This window comes from Kryptolebias marmoratus, linkage group LG11, assembly GCF_001649575.2.
Source record: "Kryptolebias marmoratus isolate JLee-2015 linkage group LG11, ASM164957v2, whole genome shotgun sequence".
Classification (NCBI taxonomy): domain Eukaryota; kingdom Metazoa; phylum Chordata; class Actinopteri; order Cyprinodontiformes; family Rivulidae; genus Kryptolebias; species Kryptolebias marmoratus.
The window spans coordinates 3,269,771-3,290,108 of record NC_051440.1 but is presented as its reverse complement, the minus strand read 5'-3'; the positions used below and the strand labels follow the sequence as shown (position 1 = coordinate 3,290,108).

At 39.8% G+C, this 20,338-nt stretch overlaps 1 protein-coding gene across 10 annotated transcripts in view; it reads right to left on the bottom strand.

Annotated features, from left to right (window-relative positions):
- cep290 (centrosomal protein 290) overlaps nucleotides 1-20,338 on the bottom strand; it is an 82,447-nt gene that overhangs the window by 17,085 nt on the left and 45,024 nt on the right. For all 10 annotated transcript variants that reach the window (XM_017438437.3, XM_017438442.3, XM_017438439.3 and 7 more), the window contains 14 exons: nucleotides 18,533-18,706; nucleotides 18,339-18,450; nucleotides 17,426-17,625; nucleotides 16,918-17,069; nucleotides 15,649-15,760; nucleotides 13,711-14,166; nucleotides 13,463-13,627; nucleotides 11,697-11,804; nucleotides 11,416-11,550; nucleotides 11,049-11,318; nucleotides 8,947-9,054; nucleotides 8,470-8,669; nucleotides 6,317-6,530; nucleotides 5,797-5,934 (listed from right to left, as the gene is read on the bottom strand). In XM_017438437.3, coding sequence (XP_017293926.1) covers nucleotides 5,797-5,934; nucleotides 6,317-6,530; nucleotides 8,470-8,669; nucleotides 8,947-9,054; nucleotides 11,049-11,318; nucleotides 11,416-11,550; nucleotides 11,697-11,804; nucleotides 13,463-13,627; nucleotides 13,711-14,166; nucleotides 15,649-15,760; nucleotides 16,918-17,069; nucleotides 17,426-17,625; nucleotides 18,339-18,450; nucleotides 18,533-18,706 — 2,544 coding nt within the window. The remainder of the gene's footprint in view (nucleotides 1-5,796; nucleotides 5,935-6,316; nucleotides 6,531-8,469; nucleotides 8,670-8,946; nucleotides 9,055-11,048; nucleotides 11,319-11,415; nucleotides 11,551-11,696; nucleotides 11,805-13,462; nucleotides 13,628-13,710; nucleotides 14,167-15,648; nucleotides 15,761-16,917; nucleotides 17,070-17,425; nucleotides 17,626-18,338; nucleotides 18,451-18,532; nucleotides 18,707-20,338) is intronic.

The window sequence follows — 20,338 nt, the reverse complement described above, 5'->3', positions numbered from 1 at the left end:
AGTTTTCAGATCCGTCTGGCCATTTTTCAAAGCGACTAGCGACAAATCTAGTGACTTTTTTCTGTGTTATTGGAGACTTTGGCGAGTAAATGTGTGGAAGCACCAATTATTCCGCAGCGTGCCGTAAGCCCCGCCCATTTCCCAAAGCACTGACAGCTGTCAATCTAACAACAGAGAGGTGCTCCACTCTGTGTCCACAGTGGCGCAAATCCAGTAGCAGGTTCTGTATTTCCCAGTTGTCTGCGCATGTGTAAATGATATGACCGATAACAGAGACATGTCACTGATCAGGTGCCCCTCTGCTCCTTCACCTCCCCTCCTGTCGCGCTCTCCTCGAGCATGCGCGGGAGCGCGACTGTTTTAATTTGAATTGTGTTATCATCTGATGACAGAGAGCTAAAGATGGAGAGGCAGAAAACTGAAGAGGCAGAAGGATAAAGATGAAAAAAGCTTTTCAAAGTGGTTGAAAGACAGCGGGAAGTTCTGTCAGGTTTTCATTAAACCTGTGTCAAGCAGAGGCCTGGAAATGTTCAAGTTACAACTGTTTACTGATCAGGATTTACAATAGAACACAGCATGACATGAACAATAAAGGAAATCGTGTGTGTTATTTTGTTGTACAGACAGTAATCATTTGTTGAACTCGATGGTGAATCATAAAGCAGATAAATTACAGAAGTTGGGAGTTTAAATGTCTCCTCTGGAATATAACTCTACAGACCTGCTGTGATTAATCTGATAAGTCTGATCAGATGAAGTGTCCAATCAGTAACTGATATCCAGCAAGGATATCATTTAAAATTAAGATTTCATGTTTTTATATATGGTTTGACTGCTGTATTTTTTTAAACCTCCTGAACACAAAGTTCATGTCATTCAACTGAGAGGATGGAGGGAAAGAATCAGGACAGACAGGAAGGAGACAGGTTGGTCTAATATGAGCTGGAAGTGTAGGAACAGCCACTTAATACCAGGTGATTCATTTAAAAATTTTATTTATATTTTAAAAAGTGCATTAGCAAGATGTGTAATTTATTTAAAGCTATTAGGAACAGAGAGGTGCAGAGGAGAGGGTTGGGGCAAGACTTTACTCAGAAGATCCATCTGAATGGCCTTCCCCGCAGGAAGTGGGGGATTCATTGAAGCAATACATGGTGGATAATGACCCACAAAGATGTTCTGATGGGCCATACCCAAGATCAGGTATTATATAAGTCCATGAATAAAAAAAATGTATTCACATAAACAGGCAAAAAAAAAAGGGTGGGGGGTGGTAAGAGGCCTGGCTAATGGATAGGGGGCGTTGTCCCAAAAAAGGTTGAGAAACACTGCTTTAATATATTCAGGAAAACTCAGATGATGATGTCATGGCTCTGGAAGCTTCTGATTGGTTAGTTGACAGCATTTGAGTAAATTGGAGGCACATCTGTGGATGTACTTTAAGGCCCACCTCAAACACAATGCTTCTTTGTGTGACATCATGGGAAAATCAAAAGAAATCAGCCAAAATATCATGAAGAAAATTGTTGACCTCCAGAACTTTGGTTCATCATTGAGTACGAATTTCCAGATGGCTGAAGGTTCATCTGTTCAAACAATTATACTCAAGAATAAACACCATAGGAATGTCCCGCCATCATACCATTCAGGAAGGAGACAGGTTCTGTGTTCCTGAGATGAACATGTTTTGGTGTGAAATGTGTGAATCAACCCCTTAAAAAACTTAAGACCTTGTAAAAATGCTGCTGAAGCTGGTCAGAGAGTCATTATCCACAGAGTAACAAGTCTTGTACTAACATGGGCCGAAAGGAAACTCAGAGGAAGAAACCATTACTCCAAAGGCAACATATAACTTTATGCGGAAATACTGAAGCAACATCTAAAGATATCAGCTAGGAAGCTAAAGGCTGGGCAGAAATGGGTCTTCAGATGGACAATGACCCGAAGCATACTGCCAAATTAGTTACAAGCTGGGTTAAGGACAAAAACGTTAAAAAGTCAATGATCTCAGCGTGTGCGAGCAAGGTGGCCTACAAACCTGACTGTTCAACAAAATTCCAGCAAACTATTGTAAGAAGCTTGTTGAAAGATCCCCAAAATGTCTGACTCAAGTCATACAGGTTAAAGGCATTGCTATTAAATACTAAGAAAATTGATGTAAATGTGTGACTTTGAAAAAAAAAAATTCTTTCTCTCGTTATTTGGGTATTTAACAAACAGAAATAATCCTAAATGACCTAAGACAGGTCAGTTAGGATTATTTAATGTCAGACAGTCTTTTTATACAGTGGATGGAAACATCTGGTTTCAGCTGTATATGTTGGACTCTTTGTGACTGATAACTCGCGTACATCATGTGCAACATGTGGCAAATAGTCTCCATTTATATTGAATATACAATATTTTAAAACTGCTTTATTCACAAAGTGTTTTACAAGGTAAACTAAAACAACGCCATTTTTTAAATATACCACATTTTCTGCACTGGATTATAAGACGCACTGTCAATGAATGGTCCATTTTCAAACTTTTGTCATATATAAAGTGCATTGGACTATAAGGTGCATTGTCGTGCACCTCCCAATTATCGTAACTTTGTGCGAACCACGCATGACGCGCTCCATTCAAAATGGATGATTTTGATGCTCTAGCGGTGCTGGTTCGCCTGTATCAGCTTTATATGATCCGTCTATGAGAGATCACAAAGATAATCAAACGGTTCAAAACTCACGGAGGAATACTGCACCGACGTAAGCGTCAAGTATAAATGCCTCCACCGCTCGCTCAGGTCCGCACCGTGACTATAACTGAGCCTTAATGCTGCAAGCGGTGCAGCTTTGTAGTTTACCAAAGTCGTACTAAAACATTACAACATCTTACATATATATGGTGCTCTGGATTATAAGGTGCATGTTGTTTTTTGAGAAAATGGAAGGCTCTTAAGTGCGCCTTATAATCCGGAAAATACGGTATCAGAAATATAAAAAGCACTCTGCTCATTTGAGCAGATTTCTTTTAGAAATTCAAATTTGTGTTTTAGAAAACAAAATGAGGAATTAATCTGGAAACACACTTTTTTCCATAGTCGTATTTCTTTTTTTTTCTTTTTTCTATACTTATTTAGACTTGGAAAATATAAAAAGGATATTTCATACTTTTTAAGAAAGAACTCTGCAAGAAGAAATGGAAACGTGAAAGCTGAATGGACACACTGTACTAGTTTTTGAGGTCTATTATTTTTTTTTTAATTAGATTTTATTGTTTTGGATTTATTACCAACATTAAGTTTGTTTTTAATGCACGAAGACTGAGGAGTAAATGTAATTTAGGGTTTTCTGGTCTTTCAGAACACAAATAACATGTTTATATTCAGTCAATAAAACCCTCTTATGATCACAGATGTGACTAATTATTTGCTGTCATCTTGTGATAAATTGATTCTTTCATATCGTCTTTAAACTGATTTCTACTGTTGAAATGTGGATAAGCCTCCAGAGAGATAACTGAATGACAATGACAAATGAAAGAAATTAGAGGCGATTGAAGTCAGCCACATGTTCACAACATTATGAATGTAAATTAATATGAATCAGACTCCTCCAGTGCAGCTTGTTGTCAAAAATAAAACAAGATAGGAAAAATTAGATGCCAATGCAGCTACTTCCTGAAATTCCAACAAATATGAACTTTCTTCTCTAAAGCAAAGTAATAATTTAGGACTTTGTTTTGTAATAATCTGAGCTTAAACAAAAATGTTCTAACTTATAAATTATATAAGAACTGTAAAGAGAGCCAAGATTCAAATAAATGTTAGAGCTGCTGCCAGTAGCTTATCTATCAGTGCCACCATGGTAACCGTATAACTGTGTCACTCTCTCCCTCACACCAGTCTTAATAACCCAGAAATGCAGACTAGGAAGTAAGCCTTCGACAAACAGACACGGGCCAAAAACGAAGATATACAGAAAAACCTTCCTGAGCTGTCTGTAATTAGCAAAATCACAAATTGTTGCTTGTCTCTGTTTGAAGTATGGGTTATGACAAGTCAAAAAGAAGGTGCGGAGAAGAAATTCTGAGCTCAGATATAATGGAAGTCAGTGGAAGCCTAAATGTGTGTGCTCTGCACTCAAGGGAGATTCGAGAGAAAACTTTAAGTCCTATAGCAGCGAGAGACACACGGGCTGAAAGATAACAAAAATGTCCACATTTTCATGCACAGAATAAAGTCCACAAGAACTGCAACAATTTCCCACTCAACTTGCCCAAAGCATATTGTTTATGGGAAACTGTTTTGCATTTTAGTTGCAAATTGTGTCTACATTGTATGAAGTACCGGTGCCAAAGGTTATAGTACAGTACTGCTGATTAGGCTGCACATTTTAACATACATCTTGTGAATGGGTTTTTCTAAAGATAGGACGGCTGTGGGTCAGTGGTTAGAGCAGTCATCCTCCGAAGAGAGAGTTGGAGGTTTGATTCCACAAGTCTGCTACATGTCAAAGTGTCCCTGGGTAAGACTCTGAATCCCACACTGCCTCAGATGTGTGTCTCATCGGTGTATGAATGGAGCTTAAAGCACTGATTGTTCTGAATAAAATGACTTATTCAGAATAGCCTTGTAGAGATGTAGTAGAGTGTGTATGAATGTGTGTGAATGAATAAATGAGGGCACAGATTGGGTTGTAAAGCGCTTTGAGTGGCCTGGTTGGCTAGAAAGGCGCTATATAAATACAGTCCGTTTAAAGACGCAAGAGGAAATGTAAATTAAAATATGTGGTGAAAAAAGAAGCATAATACAGACCCTCCAGGATTTTGCGATGTTGCGATCGGAACTATTAAAGCAAAATCAAGCAAACCCTGCGAAATCGCAACTTTTTGCAACTTGGTCCTAAACACCGCAACTTTCCAGCAACTTTAACCCAATATTTATTGTTTCTAAAGTAATTTGCCACCGTTTCTGCGGTCTAGTCTCTTCTTTGTGGGTTTGTGTAATGTGGAATACAAAATAATCCCAAATAACTCACGAAGAAGACACATGACGTCACTTCCTGTTAACATCAGAATGCCGGGAGCATGCAGGAGCAGCGACCGAAGCGAAAATGTGCGCTAATGCTTCACATTTGCCCACAAAGATTTCAGCAAAGGACCACGCAAAACAGTTTCCTACCCAGCTGCACGAGAGTGGGGGGAAGCTGTTTTGCATGTCCTGCAGTGTAATCATCGAACATAAACGCATCGACAAACATTTTGTGTCTGCAAAACATGAGGAGATCTGCAGACGAGGGACAATCCAGAAATGGTCATGAATGTCAGTTTATAAGCTATCAAAGTTCTCAAATAAAGCACCTTTTGATAATGTCGATGTTTGTTGGTAATTATCTTACAAAACTAATAAGTATTTTTGGTTTATATATTAAAAGTTATGGTTGTTTATTGATTTTAGTAAAAAAATCTCAACTTTTCATCGCACCTTTTAGGAAAATGCCCCGTGAAATCAGGCATTTTAGCCCGCAACAATCACAAAAAATGCCCGTGAAATCCTGGAGGGATTGCTATATAAATGCAGTCCATTTAAAGATGCAAGATGAAATGTAAATTAAAATATGTGGTGAAAAAATAAGCATAATAGGCGAATACTGATAAGGGTGCTTAAATGCATCGCTACGATTAACTATGTTTTAGGCGTGTAATCTAAACCAACCTACACAGCTTTCCTTAAGTTGATTAAATACCTCAACAGTGAATGAACTATGACACAATGAGGAAAAGCAGGTATGTTGTGCCGACTCGTTTTACCTTCAGGTCTTTGGTGTGTCTGTCAACAAGCATCTGTACATTGAGACTGTCCTCCTTTTGAGCAGCGTGTGCTATGACCTGCTGCTCCGCCGCAGCCGTCATCTCTGCGCGCAGCTCCAACAGGGCCTTGCTGAGAGCCTGAAAAAAAAATACAAGACAAGCTGACTGTGAAGCATTTGACCAGTTAGGTCAGGGATGTCCAATCCTGGTCCTCGAGGGCCACTATCCTGCATGTTTTCCTTGTTTCCCTGCTCCAACACACCTGATTCAGTGGTTAAATCACCTCTTCTTGTTCTACAGAAGCCTGTTAATTATCCATTGATTCAAATCAGGTGTTGGAGCAGAGAAACAAGGAAAACATGCAGGATAGTGGCCCTCGAGGACCAGGATTGGACATCCCAGAGTTTGGTGATTTCTGTATTTCTCCTCCGCCTTATTTACGTTTTGTTCGTACAAACTGGAGTCTTGACAGAAAACAAGTATTTAATTAAAGGTGAGCACTCAGCAATGAAAAAAAAACCTTGAGTTTTCTCTCTTTTTGGGTGAGTTCTGCTTTCAGTCGTTCCATCATGTTTTTCATGGTGTTGCTCGGGGAGCGGACGTTGGCCTCCTTCTGGGCCTCCAGCTCCGTATGGAGGTGGTTCATCTCCTTCTCCATCTGAGCCACGTGGCTCCTCTGATCCTCAATCTCACCGGTCAGAGCTTTCACCTGGGCAGTGGAATATTCCTCCAGCCTGCAACAAATTCCTCTTTTAGGTTAACTGCAACCATTTTCTGTGAAGAAAACACCTGATTTAAGATGGTTTGAGACACATAACTTATATTAAAACATTTTTGCTAAATGTAAAGCTATATCTTTGCCAAGCAAAGTATGATTTCTTGAATTTGGGTTTATTCTGGCTGCTCCTTTGAGCAGACATGGCTATATTTTTGTTCCACGCACAACTCAGACTTTACTTTTGGCAAAGTGACATCAGATAAACCAGTAGATGCAACGTCCTTTGGTGCAAAAAACCAAAATCATTGTTTATGTCCACACAATGTCCCACATAATAGTTTATTTTAGGCTTTTTATCTTCAGTTTTTCTAAAAGTCATAAGGATGTTAAATTTAAAAAGACAAAAGCTGCAGTTGTTGCTGGTATTTTTTGTATTTTTAAAGTAATAAAGCATCTATACCTTTGGGTGCACTTTGCCATGGCTGACATGCCTACCACCCAGTGCACTATTGAACTTTCTAAAACCCTCTTTAATCTGATTTACTTCTGACCCCTTAAAGCCTAGCCTCCTTTAATTTACCCTAAGTAACTGTTTGGTTACCAGTTTAATCTTTTTTCCTTCAAGTTTGACAGTATTGACTTGTTCAATTACTTTACCAGAGCTGAGTGAAAAAGCCAAACTCAATCCTTTAAAACACCCCACAACAAAAGGGGGTGAATGAGTGCTTTTTGATTGAACTTCTATGGAGTAAGCAACAACAACAACAAAACAAGGATTTCAATTTTACAGAGTGAAAAAAAGAAAGACAATTCAGAAAAATCTTAATTTAAAATGATATATTCTACATTTTAAACTGGGTTCACCCACAGATAGTTCAGTCACTTTGAAGTGGAAAGGTTATAAACAATTATTATTATCTTACCTGTTGTTGATAGATCTTTGAATGGCCTCAGTTTGGAGACAGGACTAACAACCTAATGGATAGTCTGAGCAGGGCCAAGACCATAATGGATTCTTACAATCTAAAAACAACTTCATTTTCAAAGTTTCTATTGTGGTTTATGAAGACATAACTTAATAAACCTTTACACTGCCATGCATTACAAGGTTATATACATTTAATTCTAGGGTTATTTGCAAGTACAAATAGAAACAACAGCTAGCTGTAGCTCTTCCTACAAAAATAACATAATTCTGCCAAAAATCCATAAAATGCTAAACTGATGGCTATGCAAAGGTTTATAAAATGGCGTTCAAATGAACAGCTATTACACTTTTGAGATTGGAGTTGTTTAAAGTTGACAGCAATCCATTTTGGTGTTGACAAAATTACAGTATATCTCCAAACTGAGGCTGTATAAACTAGTAAGATATTAATTTTTTCATAACCTTTACACTGTGTAAATCTGAACTCTCTCTTTACCTTTACTGAATCTCCATACTTTATTAAGTCTTATTAAAAAAATCTAAATTTGACATAGAGACAATAAAACACCAGAATCAAAAACGTAGCCGTGATATATATATATATATATAGTCACCCAAAGTTTTTTTTAAATCCATGACATGATGTGAAGGATTATAAAAGCTTATGTGAGTTGGAACGGACTGTTGTTTTTCTGAAAGTCACTAATGTTTGGGTTGCACATGGTTGTCGGCTCACGGCTTGATACGGATGATAGAATTTACATCACATGGGTCATGCAGTCAAACAAACTGAAGTAAAAATCACCCTACAGTTCAGTTCTGACAGAGCAGAATCAAACAAAGCCTGCACAGGTTAGTTCACTTGTGTTTTCTGAAGATTATTAAAGCAATAATGTGATATTTGCCATGGGAGTTAATGTTGATCTTTACATAAAACAAGTTTATTTAAACATTTAACTTTTGGTTGTTTGCTTAAAGACAAATTTCACAATCTACAATTGTCAAAGATCAAAAAAAGGTGAATCACTTTTCCATCTCGTCAGCGTGTTTCTTAGCCTGTGTTTCCATGATGCTCCGCTGTCGCTCTAGCTCAGCTGTGGTCAGCTTCAGCTTCTCCGTCATGGAGCTGAGGGAAATCTCCTGCTCGGCCACGATCTGCTCCAGCTCAGCCAGATGCTCCAGGTGCTTGGACGTCGGCACCCTGATAGTGGGCTTCTTCATCAGTTCCTGAAAAAGGGAAGGAGGGGATGTGATACACAACAGTCATCGTTGGGTCAAGAAAAAAAACGAAAAAAGCACAACTTGAACGTTCAACTAGAGCTCAAACAATTCTTTACCGATGTTTGAAATTACAGGATTATTATTGTTAACATTTGAGACACTTTTTGGCCTGGTTGGCAGCCGTATCAAGCCAAAAATCTTCATGTTTGGGAATTAAGCATGGGTCTGTTTAAAAAGGAAACTTGTGTTATGAAATTCAGCCCAAAAATTTGAGTGTTTTTACCATTGCTGTCTGTTTGAAGCGATCCAGTGAGGTGTCTGTGTGAACGTCCAACTTCTCATGCAGCATTCTCAACTCTTCCTGGTGTCTCTTCATCGTTTCCTCTTGGTCCTGGTATCAACGGAGTGGGGTTCCATGAGAATAAAAAGGCAGTAAAAAGTTAAAACAGACCAATCAAAATGCCTTGACTTATAGAGGTGTTGTGTAACGCAGTCACATTACTATTTAATTACGGCAATAAAATTACTGTTTACTTGGGGTGTAATAGTACCAAACTGTCCCGATACAGATGTGTCAGACAAATACATGGACCAGACGACAAATACGTTGGCCACAACCAATCAATCACCTCTACTTTATCCTGATAAGCAAGCTCGTGGTTTTTAAAATTTGTTTCAAAGGGTGTATTCACACCAGGAAAGTCCTTTGGTCCGCTTGTTTGGTCCGGACCAAAAGTGTACTTTATTATTTTCGTTTGGTGCGGTTTGCATTCACATTGTGCTTTTTTGTAAGCAGAGCCATGTGGGTGATGGTCATTGCTCCCATTGGACAGAAAGACGGGGGCAGTGGTTGGAGCACAGAGCACAGACCCGGAAATAAAGATGGAAGTCGTGAGTGCTGTATTTGTTATGTGCACATTCATTCTGTTGGTACAATTACAGTACCATTTTGAAATTCAAGAGCAGCTCATTCGACGTCGGTTTAATGACGTTTTACTTCTAATTTTGGAACTGCGCCGGCAAATGCATGCCGCAACTCGAAGAAGACAAGATGCTCTGTGCACTCTGACACACAACATACTAGCAACGGTGGCCCGTGAAGTCCAAAAAGGCACATGCTTTACGTAGTTAGTTCGGTTCAAGTCCGGTCTGTATTCACACCAGAAGCGAACCGCACCAGAGTTCATTTGGAAGTGGACCGAGACCACCTCAAAAAGCGGGTCTCGGTCCGGTTGTTTGATCCGCACCGGAGTTCGCATGACTGTATTCACACCTGCACAAAAAGTCCAGACCAACGCTGGAAACGAACTCTGCTTCGATTAAAGTGGACCAAATGTGTCAGGTCTGAATACGACCTAAGTAATTTTGGTACAATCCTCTTTAAATATAGGATGCGGTGTTGATATTGCGTGTGTCAAGCCCACCGCAGACTGCGGCCAAATTAATCACTGCTTGCTGGGAGACAAAAATATTCAGAACAGTTCTTTTTTTTCCCAGCTACAGCATTTGTGTCTGAAACTTGTCAAAGAAAAACTCCGGCATCACATTTCCTGATTCTGAAAGTGTTTTTTTTTTTAGAACCTTTGAACTTTGAAGATTTTGGCTCATTCTGGCTGAGGCTCTTGAAATACGTGCCTCCATGTTTATCCGTCACTGAGTAGAGAGCAGTGTTTTTGGAGGAGAGCCGCACCACGAATGGAAAGTGAAAAACAAATTCATTTGGTTACAGTGATTACAGTTTGGCACAGTTGTTAAGAGTTGTTGCCTCACGGGAAAAACATCACAGGTTCACCTCTCGCCGGGGACCTTTCTGTGTGAAATTTGAACGTTCTCCACGTGCATGTGTGGGTTTTCTTCATCAGCCTAAAAACATGCTCTAAGTCACTAGTAACTCTTGTCACTAGCTGTGTGTGAGAGTGTGAATGGCCATTTGTCTTGATTGTTTCTATGTGACCCTGTGATGAACTTGTGGCCTGTCTACAGTGTCCCCAGCCTCCCAGGCACCAGCTCCCAGAAAGGGGACAGCTCATCACCTTGGTATATGCCACATTTGATGCCTGGCTTTGAAAAACATTAGAGTTGTTTCCACATTCCCATTGAGTTCTCAATGAAGGCTCTTCGTTTCCTGTTGATGATGTCCGGTTATAAACACTCCAGTATCCATATGTGAAGCATCGAGTCATAGGCTTTCCTGTAGTCAATCCAGGCTGTGCTCAGGTTTGTGTGAGTGAGTGTGTAAATTAAAACCAACATTTGGAATTTCTTTCTTTTTCCTGTTGCACTGAACCGTGACTCAGGAGTATTGTTACACACCTACTGTTTACCCACAAGCACGTAAAACTGCAGCGAAACAATGATCAAATTTATAAAATGGTATCACTGCACCTGTCTAGTCTGAGCCATCTGGTTTTGATATTTTTTTAGAATATCTTCTTTTTTGTCGAGTCGAGCTTGGAGGTCTTTGATGGTTTGATGGGCCAGCTTGAGGGTAGGCTGACCGTCCGACTGGTCCTCTTTGTGCTCAGAAAGGTCTGCAAGCAGGCGTTCTCTGTTAGCAGCAGCTGGGAGCCGGAGACGCAGCTCATTGATCACCTTATCCCTGGATATAATGTTCTGTTCTGCTTTCCACAGAGCTTCTTCCTTCTCTTTCAACTTCTGCAAATAACAGATGAATAAACATTAACACCAGAAGTGATGCTATTCATTTAGCTGACCATGTTAAATATATAGGAGCACTGAGTGAACACTGTACCATGTCCAAACTTTTGCATGTGGTCTGAATGTCCAAGATGGTGCGGACGTGCTCTCTGATTTTACCCAAAGCAAACTCTAACTGATGAGCGAGAGGCAGCGTTGGGTCTGGGAGGGATCCAGTACATTCATCAGACTAAAAGAATGTTTTAAAATGTAATCATTAGGTGGGTAGAAACATGTTTCAGACTGATTTATAGCTGGCAATTCAGCCCGTTTTGGTAAAATACATTACAATTCAAATAAAGATAATCCATAAACAGAAAGGAAGAAGTGTTTTACCTTTTCTGCACTGCTAAGAACCTCATGTTGCTGCTTCTCGTAGTGATCCAGCTGACGCTCCAACTCTACTTCTCGTTGATCCCATGTGAGCTGGCGTTCTTCTTGAAGCTTAATGCAGATGAGAAAAGACAATTATCAGACACCTCAACCAACCTAATCATTTAAAAAAAAAGTCCAACCCTTTTGAATCCTAGGGTTTTATGTGTCAGAACATATTAAAAATGATCTGGTCTTTACCAGGTTTTACATCTACTCAAATGCAAAAACCCACAACAGATTGATTGATTGATACATTCATTCATTCATCCATCCATTTTTTTTACCCGCTTCTCGATTCCAGGCCACAGGGAGCTGGTGCCTATCTCCAGCAGTCACTGTGCGAGAGGCGGGGGACACTCTGGACAGGTCGCAAGTCCATCACAGGGACACATAGAGACAAATAACCATTTACACTCTCAGTCACACCTAAGGACAATTTTAGAGTTACTAATTAACCTAACATGAATGTTTTTGGTCTGTGGGAGGAAACTGGAGTACCTGGCGTAAACCCACCTATGCACAGGGAGAACATTCAAATTTCACACAGAAAGGTCCCAGGTCAGGAGGCGAACCTGTGATCGTTTAACTGTGAGGCAACAGCTCTAACAACTGCACCAAACTGTAATCACTGTAATCACATGCAAACATGTCATTAGTTATTAAACAAAATAAAACAAAACAAAACAAACTGTGTCAAAAATTGAGTCCACCCTCACTGCTTTCGTAAGATTTAAGAGGTTTAGGATCAGCCAAGAGCTGCTGATCAAATGTATTGATTAACTGATCATCTTCAGTGTGATTGACTCTATAAAAGCAGGAGTTTTGGCAGTTTGTGGCTCTGGAGCATACAGATGTGTGTTAACACAATGCCAAGAGGAAAGATATCAGCAAGAGAAGCAACTGCTGTTCCATATCAATTTGAGAAGGGTTAAAGGTCAATTCAAAACAATTTGGAGTCCATTATTTTACAACGTAAAATATTACTCACAAGTGGAAAACATCTAGGACAATCTTCTGAGGACTAGACATCCCAAATCTACCCCAAGGTTAGGCTGTGCAATACTCAGGAAAACGACAATCCCTCCACCCCCTGAAAAGCACCAAACTGGGTCATGTTAAAACAGAACATTGATCCCAAACACAGCAGCAAATCTACAACAAAATGGCTGTAAAAAAGAAGAGTCAAGGTGCTGCAACGGTCCAGTCAAAGTTCAAATCTCATAATGGTTGGAATGCTGTGTGGGATCTTCAGAGAGCTGAGCAGAAACTAATGTCTGCAAACCTCAATGAACTGAAGCAACGTTAGAAAGAAGAGAGGACCAGAATTCTTCCACAACAATGAAAAAGTTGCACCGAAAACGACTACTGAGAGTTATTGCTGCCAAACAAAGTTCTACAAACTGTTGAATCACAGGGTGGACTTAGTTTTAAACACACAAACTTCCTTTGATGGACATGATGGAATTAGTTTTGTTTTTGTACAATTGACGTTCGATTTAAATAATTTTAGAACCTGGTAAAGACCACATCATTATGACCTGCCACAGAACTTTAGAATTGAAAAAATGTGTGCTTTCTTTCTTTTCCACAGGACTACATGTATTATTTAACAAGAGAGGCTCCTAAAATATGGGAGATCTTTTCGGCTGTATCATCTCCAATTTTATAACTTTATTATGCCACAAAGATTCTCTTGAACAAGACTACTCCAAGAGAAGTGTACTCACAGTGTTCAGCTGTATGATATCCTCTTCCAGTGATCGGACGGTTCGGTCCTGCTCCTCCACAAGTTTCTTCAGGTATGCAATCTCCTCCTTTTGGAAGAGAAGCTCCCTGCCTTTCCTCAGCTCCTGAAGGCGAGCTGCCTCCATCTTCTTGTGCCACTCAGTTACCTGTTTAACATTTAGTTTTGTATAAAGGAAGTACAACACAAGAACAGAAAGAAATAATGACAAAGTAACTATTACCAACTGACCTTCTGAGCCCCTTTCACGTCTTTCAGTGTTGTGATGAGCTCCTCCAGCCCCCGAAACCTCAGTTCCAGCTCCTCGGCCTTTCCCTCTGCTCTCCGCCTCTCCTCCTCAGCCTTCCTTCTATCCTCCTGAGCTTTTGCTCGGTCTTCCTGGAGTTTCAGCATGGTCAAAGAGAACTTCTCCTGCTGGGGCAGCGGCAGCGCTCCAGCAAACTGCCTACGGAGTGACTGGATGGTCTGCCGAAGGTGCGTGGAGCGATTTCTAGCCTCCTGGCGGGCGAGAAACAGAGCGCGCTCGCTGGCGTCCAGCTTCTGCTCAGCCCGCAGCTTACAGGCCTCCAGCTGCTGGATGAGAGCGGAGGTGGCCTCCAGCTTCCCCAGAGCCACAGACTCACTGAGCTGCAGGGCCACGATGTGCTGGTGGAGCTTCCCGATGAGGGCCTTCTCATCTGACTGTGACTGACAGAGAGAGATGCAAAAGTCTACTGAAGTACAACTGGTTGCTATAAAACAAGCTTTTGGGGATTTTAATTCTACTGTTCTGCCTCAGATTAACCTGACTCCGTTAAAAACTGTCTCACATAACACCTACGGCCAAGAGTGACATAGTATTTATGGTGAGCCCCCGGTGGTCCTGCTTGTAAAATGTACTTTGCCAACTTTATGTTTTTCTCTCAACATAATAAAATATGTTATTTTCTTGATTGTATTGTGTTGGATTAAGGGCTTTCCATTGTAACATTTGATGCAAATATTCTGAACCAGCACTGGGATGTTTCAGCCATTTCCACTAGACCCCCTCACCCACAGAAGGGCCGAGCAAGAACGATCAGGCCTTGGTGTGCATCCCTTAGCCACCTGGGTTTGCTGAAGGGTTACAGTTTGGATGAAGAAGCACATTTGTTATTTAGTTTGGAGGCAGGTAGGCTGGCCAGTTAGCTTGTTTTTGTTTGATGCTCAGTTTGGTGGAAAGGTTGGAGTACGAGGTCAAAAACAGTTTTAATGTTAATGGTAGCCATAATGATAGTATTTGGGGACCATAATATTTTCTGGTGTGGTACTCATTACAAAATGTTTGAGAACCACTAGTGTAAATAATTAAATCTGGAGTGTGTACATATTACAGTCATTTCAGGTCTTTCACCGTAATGCAAAGTGGAACAGCATGAGGGACTGTTCTGCACAAAAGTGATTCAAATTTCTTCAAAGGGTTGATACATTCTTTTGTTTGGTGGCTTTTTCAAATTTAAATGAGATGAAAAAGTTCTTTCAAGGCTTGTGGTAATAGTGAAAGCTAAAGGGTGTCATTCCTGTGAATGATTGTGTGCTGATTTGATGATGTGTGTCAGAGAGAAGACCAGAACTCCTAAGTTACATGCAGGGGTACAGGATTATTTCTCATCATAGTACAGTAATATATTGCATAGATTTATAGAATTAAAAAAGCACAAAACACATTTGAATGGGTTGCTGAACAAATCTATGTGGTTATTATTACACCTAGGCAACATGTCCAAGTATCAAACTTTGTTGTGGAAACTTTAAGTGTTTGAATAATCTTGTTCAAATTTTAATTTAAGACAGAAAAAAAGACCGGTAATATTAATAATGAAAATTAGAAAAAAAGGCAAGGCTCTGACAAAGTCCCAATACTCAAAGCACAGATATTTGTTAACCTTGGGGGATCAGAGAAAATAGAATATTTCTAGAACATAAACATTCATTTTAAACAAGCTACTTTCAAATTAATACAAAATTTCTCCTTATTTTTGCCAACAGAGCAAATACAAATCTGAATTTATATTTTTCCATTATAATTAAAGTAAACATAAAATATAATCTACAGTCACTGTTATCAAATATAAATAGGACCTCATGAAAAACACAGTTTAGTATCTGATTTGGCATGTTCTTGTCAAAACTACAACAACATATAGTTACCTGGTAGTCCAGTATCTGTCTCCTTAAAGCCTCTACTTCAGTATCTTTACATTTCTGTCTGGACTGTAGAGCGGACACCTGCGTCATGGCTACATCAGAAACCTCCTGAAGCCTGTTAACACATGTTGGGTTTATTTAAAGCTGATGTTTCAAGCTAAAATCAAATTTATATGATATGTACTGAGCCATAAAGATGGAAATAACTCTTGGAAGTTAAAAGTTTAAATGTTTGAAAGGCTGATTCATTCAGAATTCTAATTAACATATTAAAAGAATATTCTATCTTTTTTTTTTTTTGAAGTTCAAGTCTTTGTAAAACTGGTATCGTCCCAGATGTAGAAAGCTTTTTTTATTGGCCTCAACTGGGAGAGATAAGAGTTTAGGTCTGACAGCTAGTCTGAACGCAGCCAAGAGCAAAGTGGATCGCTGCTGTCTTACAAAGCAGCTCAAATCTTCAAAGTTCCATGACGGTTCATGCAAAGGCTATGTCATAAATTTTACATCACCATCAATGTCACATTACATGCTTTGCCGGCGCTAACAGCAACAGCAGCGGCTGGCTGTAGAGCTTCTGGTGCAGCCTGGGTTCAATTCTGGCGGGAGTTTAATATTTCTGCTGAAATAACCTTGTAATTCAGAAGAGACAGCAATGTAAAAGTTTAAATATTAGAGTTTGTACAAATCACTGTGAAATTTAGAAGACTGGAGTTGTTTGAAAACAGAAGCAATCCAAATTGGAAGTGGCAGGATTACACTGTTATTGTGTTATGTTCCTGCTGAAAGCCCAGTGATTATTTACACTTGCAAGTAACGGTGAAATTAATGTTATGTAAATTGGTGATGTAAAGATTTATAAAACTGCTTCTGCATGAACAGATGCAAATTTTTTTAAATTGGAGCTTTAAGATGGCAGCAGTTCATGTAGTCATTAATTCTACTTAAACCATCTGTTTGCTCAGCAGTCCTGTGGGAATGTAAACCCTATTTCTCCAAATTGAGGTCAATCAAAAAGCAAGCTTTCGAAGATGTTATATATTATTAACTTTTCTACAGAACCCCACTTGAAAATGGCTAGAATATCCCTTTAATATGTTGATTCTTGCCCATGTTACATATTTTACCTCCAACCAGGACAATCTTATTTTTGTTATGATTTCAAAAACATTCTTGCATCTAGAATTTATGATTGCAAATGTAGTTTTCAACAAGAGCAATATAAAGATAACAGTGTAAAGGATCAATCTGATGACAGGACACCGGCGAACGTACTTCGAGACCTCGACGCGAAGCTCAGCCTCCGCTCTCTCCAGCTCTACAATCCTGGCTCTGTCAGCATCACTCATGGGTTTGCTGACGCTGTCGGCCAGCTCATCTCTTAGCTCCCGCTCAGTCTTTTGGGCCTCTGCATTCATCTTGGTCAGCTAAAGAAAAACAAAACAATCAAACTATTAGATAAAGAAATGCTGGTGTGAAGAAAATCTTTAACTGGACAGAATCAGACACACAATAATGTGAAGCACTAAAACTGCCAAGCATCTGAGTTGCATTGCAGTTTTCAGCAATTAAATCAAACTGGTGACAAGGTGAAATGAACGTCTTTCCACACAGGCTCTGCACAGTGTAAGCCCCACCCCTCAGAATTTGGTATCTTTATGACATGAAAACATTTAAGATAACAGCATATGCCTGTTTTCCAGCATCTTGAACAGCTTGTTTTAACTCAATCATGCTGATGCGCACGACTTAAGGGCCTGACAGTGAAAAGGAAACCTCTTACCTCTGCAAACTTGGACTCCAGCTCCACGTTACGTTCCTCCACCTGGCTGAGGGAGTTCTTCATGTGCGCGTACATTTTCTGGGCGTGCTCGGCTCTCTGTCTTTCATTCAGCGCCTTCATCTCCAAAGTGGTGATTCGTCTCGCAGCAGATACCATCTCGTTGTTGATTGATGCCTTGTCTGCCTTGGCCATGCCAGTTTCTGCGCCGGATTTAAAATATATGTTCAGAGAGACCCAAAAAAAAACTGAGATGTGCTCGAGTTAAACCGTGAGGCTGTATAAGCATCAGAACAATAAAATTTAATCTGAACTAAAATGATCTGTAACTATTTTAATGCAATTCAGATGGGTCTTATGTACAGTGTAGAACTAACTCTTCTTGGTGGGAAGAAAAAAAAATCTTTTTCTTGAAGTTTTTACCAAAATTCACTCTGCGGACGATAACATTTTACTCTGACTCTATATTGTTGATACGGGAATGTCAAAACAATGCCAGCCACAGCTGAAATCCAGTGAGCAATCACAATGAAGCTAAATGTACTTCAGCTGTGTGATATCCACCTACTGCATATCAGTAATGCTTAGAAAGAGGCTGTGTAGTCAAACAGATGTAAACAGTCATCTCTTCCTGTGGGAATCCTGTGCCCTGAGCTGTGTCTTGTGGCATCGTTAAATCCCTACCAACCTTTTGGTCAGAACAGCAACTGCCTTGAGTTCAGTTTGTAAACGACCTTTTCGAAAACAGCGGAGTCATTCTGTGTCGAAATACACTTTCGATCAGGTCTCATTATCTTAACTGTTCAGTAGCATCATCTGTTTTAAAACACATTTTCATATTCAAAGTAAACAAAACACCGCAGGCTTCATTCTGCTATGAAATCAGCCGCAACAGGGGGGACTATTGTTTGTTTACCAACGGAACCAACGTTCTCCCACGCTTGCTCCAAGGTATTCAGTTTCTCCTTGGTGATCTCCAGCTCCTTATTCATGGAAGAGATTTGCTCTTGAAGAGATCTGTTTTCACTCTGAGAGGCAGGAAAAGTCAGTCAACAACTAAAACACAAACATATTGGAAGTGTCATGAAGACACGTTTTGTGCTTTAATACCTCTAAATGTTCGAGGTTGGTGGTTCTCTGTATGAGGTGGCTGTCCCTCTGTAGCATGTCTCTGTATTTGACTGTGAGCTCTGTGTACTGCTTATTAGCCTTGTCCAGCTCTGATGCAGGCACGCTTTCGTCCAAGGACTTTTGCAGAGCTGCCATCTTATAAGCAGCCATTTCCTAAAGAACAAACAAGAGACAGGAGATTAAAAGGATTTGTTGACCTACAAGATACTTTTCTGGTGGGATTCTGATTGCTTGCAACTGTAGCTATTGTTGCGATGATCACAATGTCTTGTCAAAATCAGAGCCCTAGTCATCTGTTTTCTTAGCTGAAAAGGTTTGTGAAAACAGTCAAAGCTAAAGACAAAGAAAGCAGACACGGAGAAGGGAAAAAAAAGAGTAACTGAAAAGAATCAGAATAACAAGAAGTGAGGTCAACAACAACAACAAAAAAATATCAATGAAATCTGCAGGATAAGTGAACCTGAAGCACAACCTTCACTCACATTCACAGTTTAAAACAGTTCCTGGACAGAGTGGACAGACTTTGTCCTAATTTATAATTTACAGATCTAAGGAAGCTAACCAACAGTTTTGCAGTGGCTGGGTGAACAATCTGCTTTTTAACAAGCTGCTTTGTGCCAAAATCTGATCTGCTACTGAATCCAGTCCCTGTGTTAGCAAATACAAAACTTTCAAAAACATTCAGCTGCAGAGAGTTGCAAAAGTATTCACCCACCTTGATATTCTTTCTATTTTGTTGCTTTATAACCTGAAATTTATGTGGATGTTTAGTTTGAATAAAAGTAATAATTCAACAAAAGAATACTTCAGATTAGGTAAACTGGGCAAAATAAAATATTTAAAACTTTAAGAAAAAGAATAGTTTATTTAAAGCTATTTTCCCTAATTTAAGTTATCTGAAGTATTCTTTAGAAGTATTTTAAGTGTGAGATGATCTCAGTTTATATACACGTGTTTTGACTGTCCCCAGAATCAACACCAGAGCAACACCTCCAAGTAGTAAAGTTTACCACCAAGCAAGAGACAGCATGAAGACCAATGAACTCTCCATGCAGGTCAGAGACAAAGTTGTGAAGAAATACAGATCAGGGTTGATTTGTAAAAAAAAAAAAAAAATCCCAACCCTGAACATCCTAGAGCACCATTACATCCAATATTAGAAAATAAAGAATGGCACCACAGAAACCTGCCAAGAGAGGGCTGTCCACCAAAATTCATGGATTGAACAAGGAGGGCAGAGAAGCAACCAAGAGGACTGTATATATCCCTGTTGGAGCTGGGCAGCTGTACAGCAGAGATGGGAGGCTGCACAGAACTGGGCTTCATGGAAGAATGGCCAAGAAAAAGATATTGCTTAAACAAAACATACTGTTTAGAATTTCTTCCCCAAACATGTGGAAGATGGGGCAGTGATCGAATGAGACTGAAACTGAACTTTCTGAGAATCATGGACAGCACCATGTCTGGCATAAACCGAACTCCTCTTATCATGCTGGAAACACCAGTGAGGCATGGTGGTGACAGAATCGTGCTGTGGGGATATTTTTCATCAACCAGGACTGGAAAACTGGCCAGAGTTGAAGGAAAGACAAATAGAGAGAAATACAATGAAAATACATGTTTGTCTTTAGGAGATTTAAGAGTGGGAAGAAGGTTCACCTTCCATCCTGGAATGGTCCAGTCAAAGCCCAGATCTCATTTCAACCAGGACTGGAAAACTGGTCAGAGTTGAAGGAAAGACGAATGGAGAGAAATACAATGAAAATACATGTTCCCTTTCAGTCG